At 35.1% G+C, this 14,755-nt stretch overlaps 1 protein-coding gene across 1 annotated transcript; it reads right to left on the bottom strand.

Annotated features, from left to right (window-relative positions):
- Positions 1-9,892: 9,892 nt before the first annotated feature.
- On the bottom strand, positions 9,893-13,437 carry LOC127850744 (uncharacterized). The gene is made up of 4 exons (XM_052384034.1): positions 13,349-13,437; positions 12,795-13,019; positions 10,254-10,350; positions 9,893-10,037 (listed from the first exon to the last, which is right to left on the bottom strand). The coding sequence occupies exons 1-4, from the start codon at positions 13,386-13,388 to the stop codon at positions 9,893-9,895; spliced, it is 507 nt and encodes a 168-aa protein (XP_052239994.1). The 5' UTR covers positions 13,389-13,437.
- Positions 13,438-14,755: the final 1,318 nt, after the last annotated feature.

Here is a 14,755-nt window from a genome sequence, read left to right as displayed (position 1 = left end):
GGTTGACAAAATAATGTAGGAGTGATTGTCCCGGTTGGCAAAATAATGTAGGACCGACTGTCCGCCCTGTCAAAACATCGTAGGAGCGACTTTTCGCCCTGTCAAAACATCGTAGGAGCGACTATCCGCCCTGTCAAAACATCGTAGGAGCGACTGTCCGCCTTGTCAAATTAAGCGTAGGAGCGATTGTCCGTAGGAGCGATTGTCCGGGATTCGAAAAACCTTTTTAACACTCTATAGAGTGTCCCAATGATATCATGAAAAACATGGCCACCAAGGGGCGGGGCTTTTTCCTTACATGACTATTGGTAAAAACATGTTAACACTCTCAGTCGCATGTATAGTCCAATCTCCATGATGAAAAATTCTTATGTGATTATGAATTTTCTTCAGCAACATTAATACCCTGCCCCATACGATAATGGCTCTTATGCTTACATGTTTGTTGCCTGCATCACTGCAGAATATTAGCTGTTTTCTCCCGATATGTTATTAATTTTGTAATATCAACAACTTGCTTAATACATGTAATAAATTGCTTATTTTTTTATGCCAGTTGTATTGATATGTGTTTATGAATGATGAAGTTTTGATGAAATATCATTAAATTGTAACAACTATGTTCATGCATTCTTTTATTGCACAGACTAAAATTGTTACTACAGTCTCAGGTTTACTTAGAGACTGTATCACATAAATGGTTGCATAAGCTCCTCTGTAGAAGCCGGAACACATTTCATTTAGTTATCATTATGTACATAAGGGGACATACTTTTAAAGTTTTGATTGTGCTTTTTAACAACACATGGAATCCATATGTTCTTTTCATTAACTTTTTGCATTCTGGGCACTCATACACAACGGACTGATTAATGTCCTCAACAAATTCACTATCACAATGTTCATCCTCGTCATCCCATGACACAAAATCCGCCTAAGACATGTTGAAGAAAAACAGAAAAGTCACTTAATAACTTGATTGATATGCTAAATATCGGAGAATGGCACAGTATACGGGTCTGAAGATTTCTATACATATACTCTAGGTTGTAATGTTATTTATTATTGGTAAAATTGTGCATTGAGTTGAGCGGTAATTTAAGAGAGCAAAGAACACAAACAGCAGATTAGAGCAGACCAAGAACAGATTCTCTCCATAAGAAGAAAAACTTGTTCAGAGCTTTATTCAAATTATACTACAGGTAAATGGCATTCGGATTATTCAAATTTGAAAAATGCAATTAAAATGAAAAACAAAAATCTAATTAAAACAACCTATTATTAGTTGTTTGTCGTAAGATTCTTAGAGCTCCTTTATCTAATTACAAAGGCCATCTTTATATACCGGTAAGAATTGTGTTTTTTTTTCAAACTGGAGCCAGATAAAATCGCTTAATAAAACAATGCGGCATGTGATTTATTTTAATTGACACATTACCGTTGAGTGATAATACCGCATACATTCTCATTTTAATAATACATAACATATTTGTTTCAAATTGCAAAAACTGGAATGCGAAAGCGAGTTTTAGAAATGTTGATAAGCGTGTTTACTACCGTTGCAACCGTCAAACAGTTGCGCGTTTAAACCTATCTCGCCAAAACCACTGGATGCGCGAGAGTTTGCCGATATTTGGCGAGCTGCCTATCTCTGTTATCTATGTCTCTGATAGAACTAATTACTGCTGTGTTGTTTTTTTCATCCTTTCCATTTGTCTCTTTTATATGTCTGTCAAATACAGGGCATATTAAGGCTCGATTGGTCATTGTCTGCTCGGGTACTACTTACATGTACCCCGGGTACTCTTAAGTATACTTACATGTACCCCGGGTACGGTAAATATACTAAAACGTACCCGGGAAATTTAAAGCTTAATCGGTCGTTGTCGGCTATTTTTATGTCCCCCACTATAGTAGTGGGGGACATATTGTTTTTGCCCTGTCTGTTGGTCTGTCTGTTTGCGCCAACTTTAACATTTTGCAATAACTTTTGCTATATTGAAGATAGCAACTTCATATTTGGCATGCTTGTGTATCTCATGAAGCTGCACATTTTGAGTGGTGAAAGGTCAAGGTCATCCTTTAAGGTCAGAGGTCAAATATATGTGGCCAAAATCGCTCATTTTATGAATACTTTTGCATTATTGAAGATAGCAACTTGATATTTGGCATGCATGTGTATCTCATAAAGCTGCACATTTTGAGTGGTGAAAGGTCAAGGTCATCCTTCAAGGTCAGAGGTCAAATATATGAGGCCCAAATCGCTTATTTTATAAATACTTTTGCAATATTGAAGATAGCAATTTGATATTTGGCATGCATGTGTATCTCATGGAGCTGCACATTTTGAGTGGTAAAAGGTCAAGGTTAAGGTCATCCTTCAAGGTCAGAGGTCAAATATATGTGGCCCAAATCGCTTATTTTATGAATACTTGTGCAATATTGAAGATAGCAACTTGATATTTGGCATGCATGTGTATCTCATGGAGCTGCACATTTTGAGTGGTGAAAGGTCAAGGTCATCCTTCACAAGGTCAAGGTCATCCTTCAAGGTCAAACGTCATATAGGGGGACATTGTGTTTCACGAAGATAGCAACTTGATATTTGGCATGCATATGTATCTCATGGAGCTGCACATTTTGAGTGGTGAAAGGTCAAGGTCATCCTTTACAAGGTCAAGGTCATCCTTCAAGGTCAAACGTCATATAGGGGGACATTGTGTTTCACAAACACATCTTGTTTTTAATTAAATATATTCACATTTATGTAAATTTTCTGTAAAATGGCCTCTATATAATCGAAACTCATACTCACAAAGCATGTTGAGGCAGTTTTTTTTTTAAAATAGAAGTTTGTTTAAGATAATCGGTAGCGCGTTTTACGACATAGGATTTTAGGCGGGAATACAACTCGAGTACAGTCTAATATCGACCGGGTACGATTTAGTATATTTACCGTACCCGGGGTACATGTAAGTATACTTAAGAGTACCCGGGGTACAGGTAAGTAGCACCCGAGTCGACAATGACCAATGGAGTCCATATTAAGGGATTAATTATGTCATGCCTGGGGTCGGGCAGCTTCCAGTACTTTGTCCGGAGTATTAGTCTTTTAACTGTATCACCTATTCACATGAAACTTCATATATGCATATATGGATAGATCTCACTGATGAGAAGTTCAGTGCACAAGAACTATAGCTATAGCCCCTTCATTACTTTATTTATCTCACTTTTTTATTGTCCGGGTCATAACGTAATTACAATTAGACCCATTTACATCAGACTTCAAACAAAGGTAGGTTGTGGTGTATAGAAGTGCAGCGTTCAACAATCATAAGTCGAGAACTCTGGCTTGCATATTTCACAATTCTATGCCTTTGTTGGTTTCACATTTTTTCTTGGTTTCCTGTTTTCCTGAAACTACTAGTTCATGATTGAAAATTAAGTTTTTATTACATTTAGAAAGGAAATCATACTGCTTATATGGGTTATATCAAATATTTCAGTTGTGTGTGGTATTTTGTATTTTATACACAATAATGAAAAGTGATATAAGCCCTTGGTGTTATATGTCTGTTTGTTTAGAGGGAAAAAGACAGCACAGGAACTAACGTCTGGGATATCATATCCTTATCAGAAAACAAAACAGTTAATAACTGAAACTGCAAATATAACTTAAATGTATTTAAACATCATCGATTCTATTGGAGAAGTGGTGTGTCCCATAATTGAAACTAGCCAGTACAGTATGTTTCAAGAAGACTCCCGCATGTCTCTGCTAATAACGCTACCAGTGCACGGTGTTGTTAAAGATAAAAAACAAACAACTACAATAACAAAACAATGAACCTAACACACTGCCCTATTCAGGCATTTTGTGTAAAAAAAACAACTTGTGGAATGTAACCGGTACAGTAAGGTACGACATTGCACCGAAAATGTTTGCAAACTAAATTTCTAGGAAAAAAACCTCCAAAACTGTTACACGGGAATAAACAGCAAAAGAAATACAATTCCGAATGACAATAATTATGCTTCCAATGTTATTGTCTTTCTGGATTGTATTTATCATCACAGTAATGGATAAAAGCAACGTTTGGATTATCAAAAGGTAAATGCAATATATTTTCGAGACAAGTCACTTTATATATACAGTGAGTGTTGCAAAATTATGGTCGGAACGTTTTATATTCATCTTTACAGAAATATCGATATGTGGTTCTAATCTTTTACCAAAAAGACATTATATTCAACGTAAATTTTGGTACTGATTTAAGAAAACTCAAAAAATATTATTGGATTCCGACACCTCAAGAAAGAAAACATCAATTATTTAATAAAGTTTGGTGTCTTTATACAATGTAATATATTGCTATGTGTATTAACTGTTGAATGAATTGTGATTCCTACCCCCCCCCGTAAAAGTCCCATCGGAGTTCTTTTTAAATGGGACTTAGACGGGGATCCCCCGTCAAACGCCCGTTGGAGTTTATTGAAAATGGGGGATTGACGGGGTCCCCCGTAAAACCTCCCACGGATGTTTAATGGAAATGGGAGTTTCACGGGAGCACCCGTAAAACTCCAACGGGGGAAGAAAATCTACAAACACTTTATTTTCTTATTTAAGTACTTATTTCTTACAATTATGACTTCAGCATGTGTATTTGTAAACATTTAAACAGAAAACAAAGCATAACATTTAAATTACATTTTTTGTAAAATATAGGTAAAATTCTCCCGTCTGGAAAAAACTCCCGTTGGAAAATTGCAATTCTTACCGGGGGTACCAAAACCCCGTTGGGATCCCACGGGGGATTGCAACTTTATCATCAAATAACTCTACGTTCTAAAAACATTTTAACTCTTTTTTTTCAATTATATGTATGTACTCAATGCCCCCTACAAATATCCAAAATTTCATAACAATTGTTCAATAAATAAAAAAAAAATAAGTTTGCAAATAATCTGGATTTGCAAACTTAATCTGGATACTGTTTAAAATACGAACAGTGTATAAATTGATCATCATCTGAATGCAACGTTGGGAAGCATTTACCTGCTTTCTACGTTTTAAAACCTTCTGCATTGTCCAAGTTGGCTTTACTAACTGAACATAATGTTATTATATGTAAGTACACAAAAAAATAATTAACACACACAAACTGTGATATAAGGACACATTAAATAATAATTTCGAAGTTACACACACAAACACATCTATCGTTCTTTATCGAATATATTTTACTTAACGTCGACGGATTCATAGCGGACATATGCGGGCAGGTAGACAATTGTACATACAGTCGCGCTAACAAACACTCATCAGTACCCACAGTCGTCGTGTAATAAGCACTTAACTTAAAACTTTTACAACACATTGACACTGATCTATGTTGTCTACTGTTGTCTGGTTAACCGCGGATATGGCAGCACAACGTTGGATCCAACATTGACTACAGCCTTGTAACGACTACTTGATTCCCAACGGGAAATATTTTTCTATCAGTTGAGCCTTCAGTTTTGAGATTCAAAGAGAGTAAGTTCCATCAATGACGTTCAAAAATTACTATATAAAACATCCTTCAAAATGAGATGCGAAAATATGTAATGTTCACTAAGTAATCGTTAAAATATTGAATATATATTAAAATATGTGAAAAAGTCCTTGACATTAAACTTGATTTAAAATCTGACCATTTACTCGCTTGACCGATTTTAATTCTATAGAGATCTTCTAGACTTTAAAAACATGCGGTTACTTCCTCTGCGCATTGAATGCACGAGTTAAACTTTTTCATCACATAATCTTGGGATTCGATGCAACCATAGGTACCTCGATCATCTTTAGCACTTCATGTGAAGATGCATCTGGTCCGGTTCTTCGTACAATTTCACCAGCTGTACAATTTCACTGATCTTCGCAATTCCGTCATACTTTGATCTCTTTGAACGTTCCCTCTTTCACCTGAATTATATACTTAAAGGCACCCCAAGTTGATTCACAGGTGTTGTCTTCTCACTCACGAGAATGCTGAACATTTTAACAAATGGTAGCTTCCTCTTTCAATGAACATTGTAAATTTAGTGATCGTCAACTACAAGTTAAGTTCACATAAACTCAACCTAAAACGTTTTCCTTCTGATGAATCTTCTTGGTAAGTCGTCTCGAACAAAGTTATTTTCCTAGTTGTCTGTCTGTGGATCAATGTAACATTTGGAGGGCATTTAGCGGCTTCTTTCCTTTTCTGTTATTGCTCATCTCCTCCACTGGCTAGTCAACTTTAAAACGAATCCTCTTCTTGTAACATACTCTGTATAATTTATAAATCAATTCACTAAAAAAGAAACAGATTATTATCTAAGAAATAATCTTCTTAAGTCAATACACAGTGTGTGAATTTATTTTTTAAATATCTTATACAAATCTAAAAATGTGAAAACAATTATATTCCTACATATTCATATCGGTTTAAGATTGTATGAATAACCAATTAAACAGTTCAAATGCAAAACAAAAAACTTCTTGATCTAAAAACTCATAAAAACATCTGCACGTCCTGAAAATAAAGTGGTATTAAGATCGCACTTCTAATATCAACACTTTAATGAGATCAAAATGTCAATATATTATTGTAAGGAAAATACCCAAGCTAAAAACAAGCAAGTGTAGCAGTAAGCACGGTTGTTAATTGAGCCAACTGCTAAATAAATAGTTTTGTGATCTGAATGCTGGTTACCACTTCCAAACAAAACCAATGAAATAAAACTACATTATTGCAATAACAGTATTAAATTGACTATGTTAGTAATGTTTTTAATTTGATGGCAACAGTATGCGTTTATTATGTATTTAATGATACATGTAGTATATTTTCTATAAATAGTGTAATACAAATACGTGTTAGTTTAAGAAACCGACACCACGGTTTATTTACTTAAAATGCTTATAAATTGCTTACAATCATTCAATTGTATTACGTTCGCAAGTATGATATCTTATATAATTACTTCACCTGGATATTTAGAAAAGTGTTACCTACAAATATGGAAATATTCAAATTATGTGCAGAATACTGTATGCTGATCCAGAGTGAACATTCAATATGTTATTTCATCTATTAGGGTTTCACTTAACTTAACGTTGAATCGGCTACAATCCTTTGCAAAATTATGTTAATCGCAAATCTTTGGTAACGCTATACGTTGATCTTAACATCGAAATGTTTTGCTATACGTATCTTACACTCAATCGACATTATGTTTGCAGAAAATAAACAAGCACATACTCTACTAAGTAGTATAGATAGAGTCATTGTAGTGTTTTTAGCTTAGTTTCGCTGGCATAATCCACATAAAGCCGGCCTTTGTATTAACAAGATCTAACGGCTTTTTGCGTAACTTAAGTGTCAAATGTTTAATTGATTATATTGTGCTGAAATTGTTATGCGCGATGTTTCAAGTTGATCCCTAGCCAAACCGTAGTTGATAAATAAAATGTAAACAAAGTTAAGTTTTTAAGCAATCACAACCGTTGAGTGACTAATCATAATAAGTTTAAAATTACATGTCACATTCGTTAATTCCCGCACCGAATTCAAACATCGAATACAACCCAATGGTATGTGTTTCCTAATTGTGTAATTTCAAACCTGTTTGCAACACAGGCATTGATCGAGGCTGGTTCCCAAATAACAAATAAGAATGCCCTTTTGAAAAAAAACGGATATCGAATTGCCTTTTACAATTTTGGACAGGTTAGTATACAATCTAGCATTTGTGTCATGACATATTTGCAACAAAAACAATCTTCTGAAATTAAAGTATTGTGGATACTACGAATGTTAAAAGTGAGTGAATGCTATCAGCCTATCGCGAAGAAAGTATTTTGTATAACATTTTAATATGTTCTATTTTATTGTTATTGCAAATACAACAATGTATCTAGTTTTCAAACATTGTTCGAAAGAAGTTTAGTTATCTCAAGGTCATGTTAAATTTCATTCATATACTTTTAATCATATATAAAATGTCTCAAATATTCAAGGAATGGGCTTATTACAATTGCTCTTTAATAGTTAACAGATAAATGCATGCACCCCTGAATTACAAAGTCGCCGCGACATAACACACTTACACCAAAGAATCTCTCGTAAAGAGAAGCTGGCAAGATCAATTGAGACGCGTTCTGAGAAAACTAGTGATAATGCATGTGCGTAAAGTATCGTCCCAGATTAGCCTGTGCAATCCGCACAGGCTAATCAGGGACGACACTTTTCGCTTCTATGACATTTTTCGTTTAAATAAAGTCTCTTCTTAGCAAAAATCCAGTTTAGGCGGGAAGTGTCGTCCCTGATTAGCCTGTGCGGACTGCATAAATACATATTTTTATTTATTAATATATCAAGCCTCAATGAAATACTAAACCATGACAAATTTGAAAGATTTTAAAAAATATCAAAAGTGATGAATGAGTTTTATATAAACATGTAGCATCCACGTTTGCTTTTGGTGTCTGTAATGTTTGATGTTTTAACAGTATTGTTGATTTATAAGTGCACACAAGTACGAGTAACAAAAAACTGCTTTACTCAATGGTAGCGGGGAAATTGTCGTATCCCGCACAAGTTATGTTGTCGGGCCGGGGATAAACCCGCGATCCTCGGACTTGTAATAAAGCGCTCCACCAAATGGAACTAGCCGGTCCAATAAATGAACTTCATATCTCTTTTTACACTAAAGTTTAATTAAGAATGAGCAATGATATAAATTTAACAGTGAGAAGACTCGATTAAGTAGCAAATAAAAGTTAGTGTTCTCTACAAAATATAATACAACATATAACCATACACATATGAATTGCATTAAATATTTCACATTATAGTCATAAAAGCAAAGAAAAAAAACCATTATTTATGGAATCTTGTCATATTGGTTTTACAACTAATAAATAAAACACAAGCTCTGTTTTTTCTTACAAATTAATAATGTGCCCACATAAATAATCGAGTGTATCTATTGTTGTAGATGTGTTCAATGTTTCATAAATATATACATATACATCCCGATTAAACAAGAAAACTTATGTCAAACAAGCAGAACAACTTTGTAAAAGCAAGCATAGGAACATGAAAATGGTGAAAAAAGTGTAATCGTTAACAACAATATTCAGGACAGGCATAAAGGGACCCAAGGACGCCGGTCAAGATGACGGTCAGACTGGCCAGGGATTCCATTGCAGCGCTTGTGGTAGTCGGAGGAGGCGGGATCACGGTACGAGTGGTAGTCGTGCAGCCAGAATTGATGCACTGACTAACTGAGCGAGTTGGAAGTCCTAAGTAGATATCCCCATTCTCAATTGCATCCATCACAAGGCCCACTGCAGTGTTAACACAAACCTTATGGTTACCGTGGTAATTCATATCGTATTCCGCTCTGGGTAGAAATATCACGTTGATGTTTGTCTCTTCTGTTGACCGCCTATTTCTCGTTATGTTTGGAATGAACGGGGCGAAGAAAACATCGTCGGCAAGTGAGGTCAGTTTGTTCTTGAAGTAGCTGCGTAGACCCTTCATTACTTTGTTGTAAACGTTATCAATGTAGTCAGTAGTGGTATAGACTCCTTGCATAACTATCTTAATGGTGTTTTCTGCGTAGAGGCCTCCACATTTCAGCGCTGTCTCCAGAAGTTGATCACCTGTTGCGAAGAAGTCATCGACAAACGCAGATTTAACGGTGACAAAAACCTGAAAGAGGTTCTTAGCACCAAGGGTACATATTGATGGAGCTCCGGGGTATGGGTTGGTGTAGCATGCCGAATGGCTTTCATAGGCAGTCTTCTTGATTGTAGAACAACTGACACTCGTGTACTGTCGAATAAGTGGCACCAGTGCTACCTGGAGACACCTTCGAACAGCGTCAATCCACTGCTGCCCAGTCGTATCAAACTTAGACTTATGTTGGTCGTACAGAGTGCAGAATTTATCGCCAAATCCGATAGCGTAAGAACTTCCAGATTCTTTGCATGGGTATTTGGCCTTCAAAAAATAGTAGTTAAATGCAATGTATATAGTATCAATTAAAAACCTAGTAAACGTATTCACACATGTCAGGCAAAAGTTAGTGTTTAGTATATATACTATTTAACATTAATAGGTGTGCATCAAACGCACTATATTGAAACCAAAAACAATTTGAATTAATGATCTTATTTTAGTTGTAAGGGTACTATTACCTCTAAACATTCTTTGTACCAAGAGCAATCCGTCCCATCTGGGCTGTAACACTTGGCTGGCAGCGGGGATTTCAGTGGCGAGTTTGGGTCACATGCGCAGTCGTAGTAAACAGGGCCTGGGAATACGTGTACAATGTGTAAAGCACCCGCCTTTGTATCCGAAATCAAAAGACATAGATGTTATATCTGCAGATTGATAAGTGTCGGGTAATTCTTAAATATAAATTTATTACGTTGTAAAAGTCTTGTTAAAGGAACATTTACTTATAAGATTGTGTATTTATAAGCATGCGGACACGATTATTAACATCGTGTCGTCACACACACACACACGAACACACACAGTTGTGTTAATTTATTTCACTTAAGCCTACCCTAAAAACTGTGTGGCTTTCGAATATGTAGTTGAATATTCATTTTTATCCCATTTTCACCGCGACATTGACGGTATAACACGTTGTGGAATATACTTGCTTGTATTCAACACTGTGGAATATACCTGTCGCGTGCACGGACTACTTTTTAAATGACGTCATGCGATATGCGCTGAAATTAGGTCGATATTGTTTGGTTCATTGATCGAATTTTAAGGTCACCCATTAGAAGAAAATGTGCATATTTTGCAGAAAATCATATATATGACATATTCACCAAAAGAAATGTTGAAATAAAATATGAAATTACACGATTTTTGTTTTGTTATTTTTTTATTTATAACAAAGTCGACAAAACTTAAGCTTCAAAATTATACGACCTTCAACCTTTAAATCTAGTCATATGACATAATTTTTCGCCATCCGTATAATGAATCAGCTGATTGATGGCGTCATAAAATGACATACTTATTGCGTCATTTTCCCCATTTTTGTTGACGATTTATTATAAACGCGACTTATTTCACATGTTTTCTACATGTACTGTATGTCGACATATCTGAATTGTCAATTGATCACATTTTCCTTATTTCGTGTAATGTGCATTGTTTATAACCAAAGCATATACTTTTGACATTTTACTTAAATATTAAGAATGTACAACAAGCCATACACATATCGCACAGTTCATGAATAATCTGCTATGTTTGCTTTCCTGTTTAATTCACGTTAGGCATAGAGCTGTGTAAAGTATAAGATGGTAAAAATAGCACCACACTGGAATTGGGAACGTCCCATTTTGTACACGGGTATTTTCTACTCATTTATCTGTTGTGTACTGGAATGTTTTCCATTCTTTGTGTATTTATATATTAAATTATTTTCTCGTACAATAAGGGCATTTACCATAGATAAATAAAACATTGTGCAAGTTTAAACATAATTATGTTTGTATGCAGAAATCTGCAAATGCAACCGAGTTTACCAACGGCTATTATTAGATAAACTGCTCCGGTTCATTTGAACAGCAGTAATGTAGAGTACATGACGTGACGTGTGACGAAGAAGAATGTTTATCGCGTTCATAAACTCATTTGAATAAAGTGATAGAATGGCATAAGGGTCTTTATTTAACTATGCTAAAATAATTATTAAAGACCCTAGATGCAAAATCGTCAATTATTGAGTTAAATAGATTATTAGATGGATTTTAAAGGATAATTAAAGGTAAGATACTAGTTCTTACGTGTTTTGATTTTTGTTTGTACTTTTGTCGTTCCCTGTTCTCGGGGAAATTATTTTAACATGGGCACCATTGATGCATCGGATCACACACGCCATACCCATAACATTATATAAAAAACACGTTCTGCGCATCCTTAAATTTGTCGTCCGAAGTCGGAAAACGTATTGCCCTGTATATTTTGTCAAATAAAGTGTCAGTCGCTGCAATTGTCTGTTTACTCGTCAAAATTGTCAAGGTCTTCGATAGCTAAAGAAACTTCAGCGTACAGTTTATTTAGTATTGACAGACCTGTACAAAGTCGCGCCAGTCAAAAATCATAAAAAGCGACATTTAAAGTTATGGTAGCCAGAACTAGGTCGTCGATGGTGTACATGTATGTTGACATCGACAGCATTTTGTCAGGAGCAATCGCCGCCATATTGGATTTTGATCATTTTCTTTCGAAAATAAAATGAATTATAGTAAAGTAAAATCTTCTTTTCGCGGTCGTAATGTGTTAAAATTCGCATACTGCGTAAAATTGAATGTAGGCATATGGTGATATTTTTACTTGTTTTACAGTTTGTGTGTAAAGACTATTTTGCGTACCAGAACAAATACATGTATATCACTACGCATGGTTACATTTGTTAGATTTTAAGCGCTTTTATGACTGAATTAAAATTATTGTTAAGGTTATTAGATCTTTTTATGTTAAATGTCACGTTGAAAAAATCAAATGGGATAAATAGATTCCGCCAAGGCTCGCGCTTCCGGCGTTCTAAGCCTCGCAACATAAATTTCTCTTTATTCAACGCTAACCTAGTATTCTTTATATGTATTTGAGTTATAGAAAACGTGCACTAACGTAAAACGATCATTCACCAAAATCAAAACCAATATATGTATATAGATAGGGTTTTTAAAACGAAAACTGTTGCCCATTTTGCGATTGATCTACCTGTTTCTAGCTCGTGACTCTCCAGCATGCACTGATAATAGCAGTACACGGCTGTGCGATCAACGCACTGATGCGTTCCGCCAGATTTTCGCTGTATATAGGCGTCGGAGAGACACGTGCTCCACTGGTATTTGTAGTTGTAGTCTTTAAAGGCGACGCATTCCAAACTTCCGGCCGGTCCTGTTTCGGTATTACACACTCCAGCAACGAGTCGCCCGAAAGCCACTGAATGAAAAGTAACACAATAGAATAATGTTATCGGCGCAAGACTAGTTACAGCAAATTGGTTAGTGAAAACAGGTCAACTGTCTCTCTCTCTCTCTCTCGATTCGAATTATCAATTATGAAAAGTACATGTAAAACCAAAATGTTATTAAGAAAAAACAACAACAGATTTTGCCGATAAGAATATACTCTTTTTTAATTATTTCAAATAAATAAACTACATACGTAAATCTATTATTTGCTAAATGATTGCATTTTTATATTATTGACCGAACTGCCATGATATACAATTGCTACGAAAAATATCTTATTTAATAAAACTTCCTTACGTAAGAAAATCCCAATAATCACCATGCCTGCAGAGGGCATAATAACGCAATGACAAACAGGGTGAGCATACAAAGGGTATAATAAGACATTGCAAACTACTTAAAACTTGAAACAACTCTTCCGGGTACATCTTCAGTTAAGTGAACCCTGTCCATTATTTACGACAATTTTATCACGCGATCGCCAATAAAAGACCTGTGTGAATTACATTCAAATATGCAAATATCGGATTATTTATGAGCTTAACTTATAAAGAAACCATGATAATGTGCTTAAAATGCATTAAGCGTACTCTATTAACACTAAAACAAAATGGTTGGCGAACGATGAATATTCATGTATTGCTCGTCACTCTAATATTAACAATTCTAAAATGTATAGAACGTTTAAAAGTAAATGCCATTCATTCTATTTCTTTAGCTAATCTCTTCGTCTAACCAAAATCTGTATATAAACAATAACACGAAATATAATACTAAAATGACTTTAGTTTTCTTAACTTCCGCATGTACTTATTCCTGTTTCATTACAATGCGTAGTTCGTAATAATCCTGCCATCCCCTTAGCATCAATTTTAAAGGAGAGCATTATGTTAAAATATTACTATACTCAAGTTGAAACCATGTTCGCTGATTCAGTAAAACTCTTCAATCGAGGAAATTTAGTTTGCATATGTGGTATATCCGAATGTATTGATGAATACACAGATACCAGTTTGCTTGAAATTTTTTAGGCGTTAAATTGCCCAATTGCTAATAAACACATTGCCAGGTCCAGGGTGCAGAATCAACGGGGTTTCCCGGGTTTTACAAACGGGCTGGACAGAATGTAAACACACCGTTAAGAACTTAATTTTTTAAAATATCTTAATCTATTGAAATAAATTTTGCAAAATCATTAGGGCATAAAATACCGTTTTTATTGCAGTGTGTGCCGATATCTTAAGGTATAAGAACAAATCCTTGAAAATGTTTGAAACCTTTGACAAAATTTCACCTGGCGTGAAACATAAACGTGTACAATGAATGCAGTAGATACCGATTTTTTTTACAAGAACACAGGCTTATTAACCAAAAAATTCCGATGTATACAACATTGCAGTAAGCATCATAATATATGTTTTTTTATGCGCTAGTTGATATTCTTAAGAAAAATACTTTTAAAAAGTTATTTGAAATAAAGCACCACTTACCGCACCACTTACCGTCGTGTATACATCCATTAAAGATAAAACAGGGAACCCCACAAAATCACCTGATCCTGCACCCTGAGGTCGCACCGCGTTAGAAAAGTCAATACCTTTAAAAAGTAGAAAGGTGACCGATAGGAAGTAAAGTCGGAGACACTTTTTTTCCCGTCATAAATTGTATAACCCCATGGATAACGCTATAAAAATGTGTTCATAA

The sequence above is a fragment of the Dreissena polymorpha genome, chromosome 11 (genome assembly GCF_020536995.1).
Source record: "Dreissena polymorpha isolate Duluth1 chromosome 11, UMN_Dpol_1.0, whole genome shotgun sequence".
Classification (NCBI taxonomy): domain Eukaryota; kingdom Metazoa; phylum Mollusca; class Bivalvia; order Myida; family Dreissenidae; genus Dreissena; species Dreissena polymorpha.
Note: the sequence above shows the minus strand (reverse complement) of the source record. Positions and strands in the feature narration are given on the sequence as shown.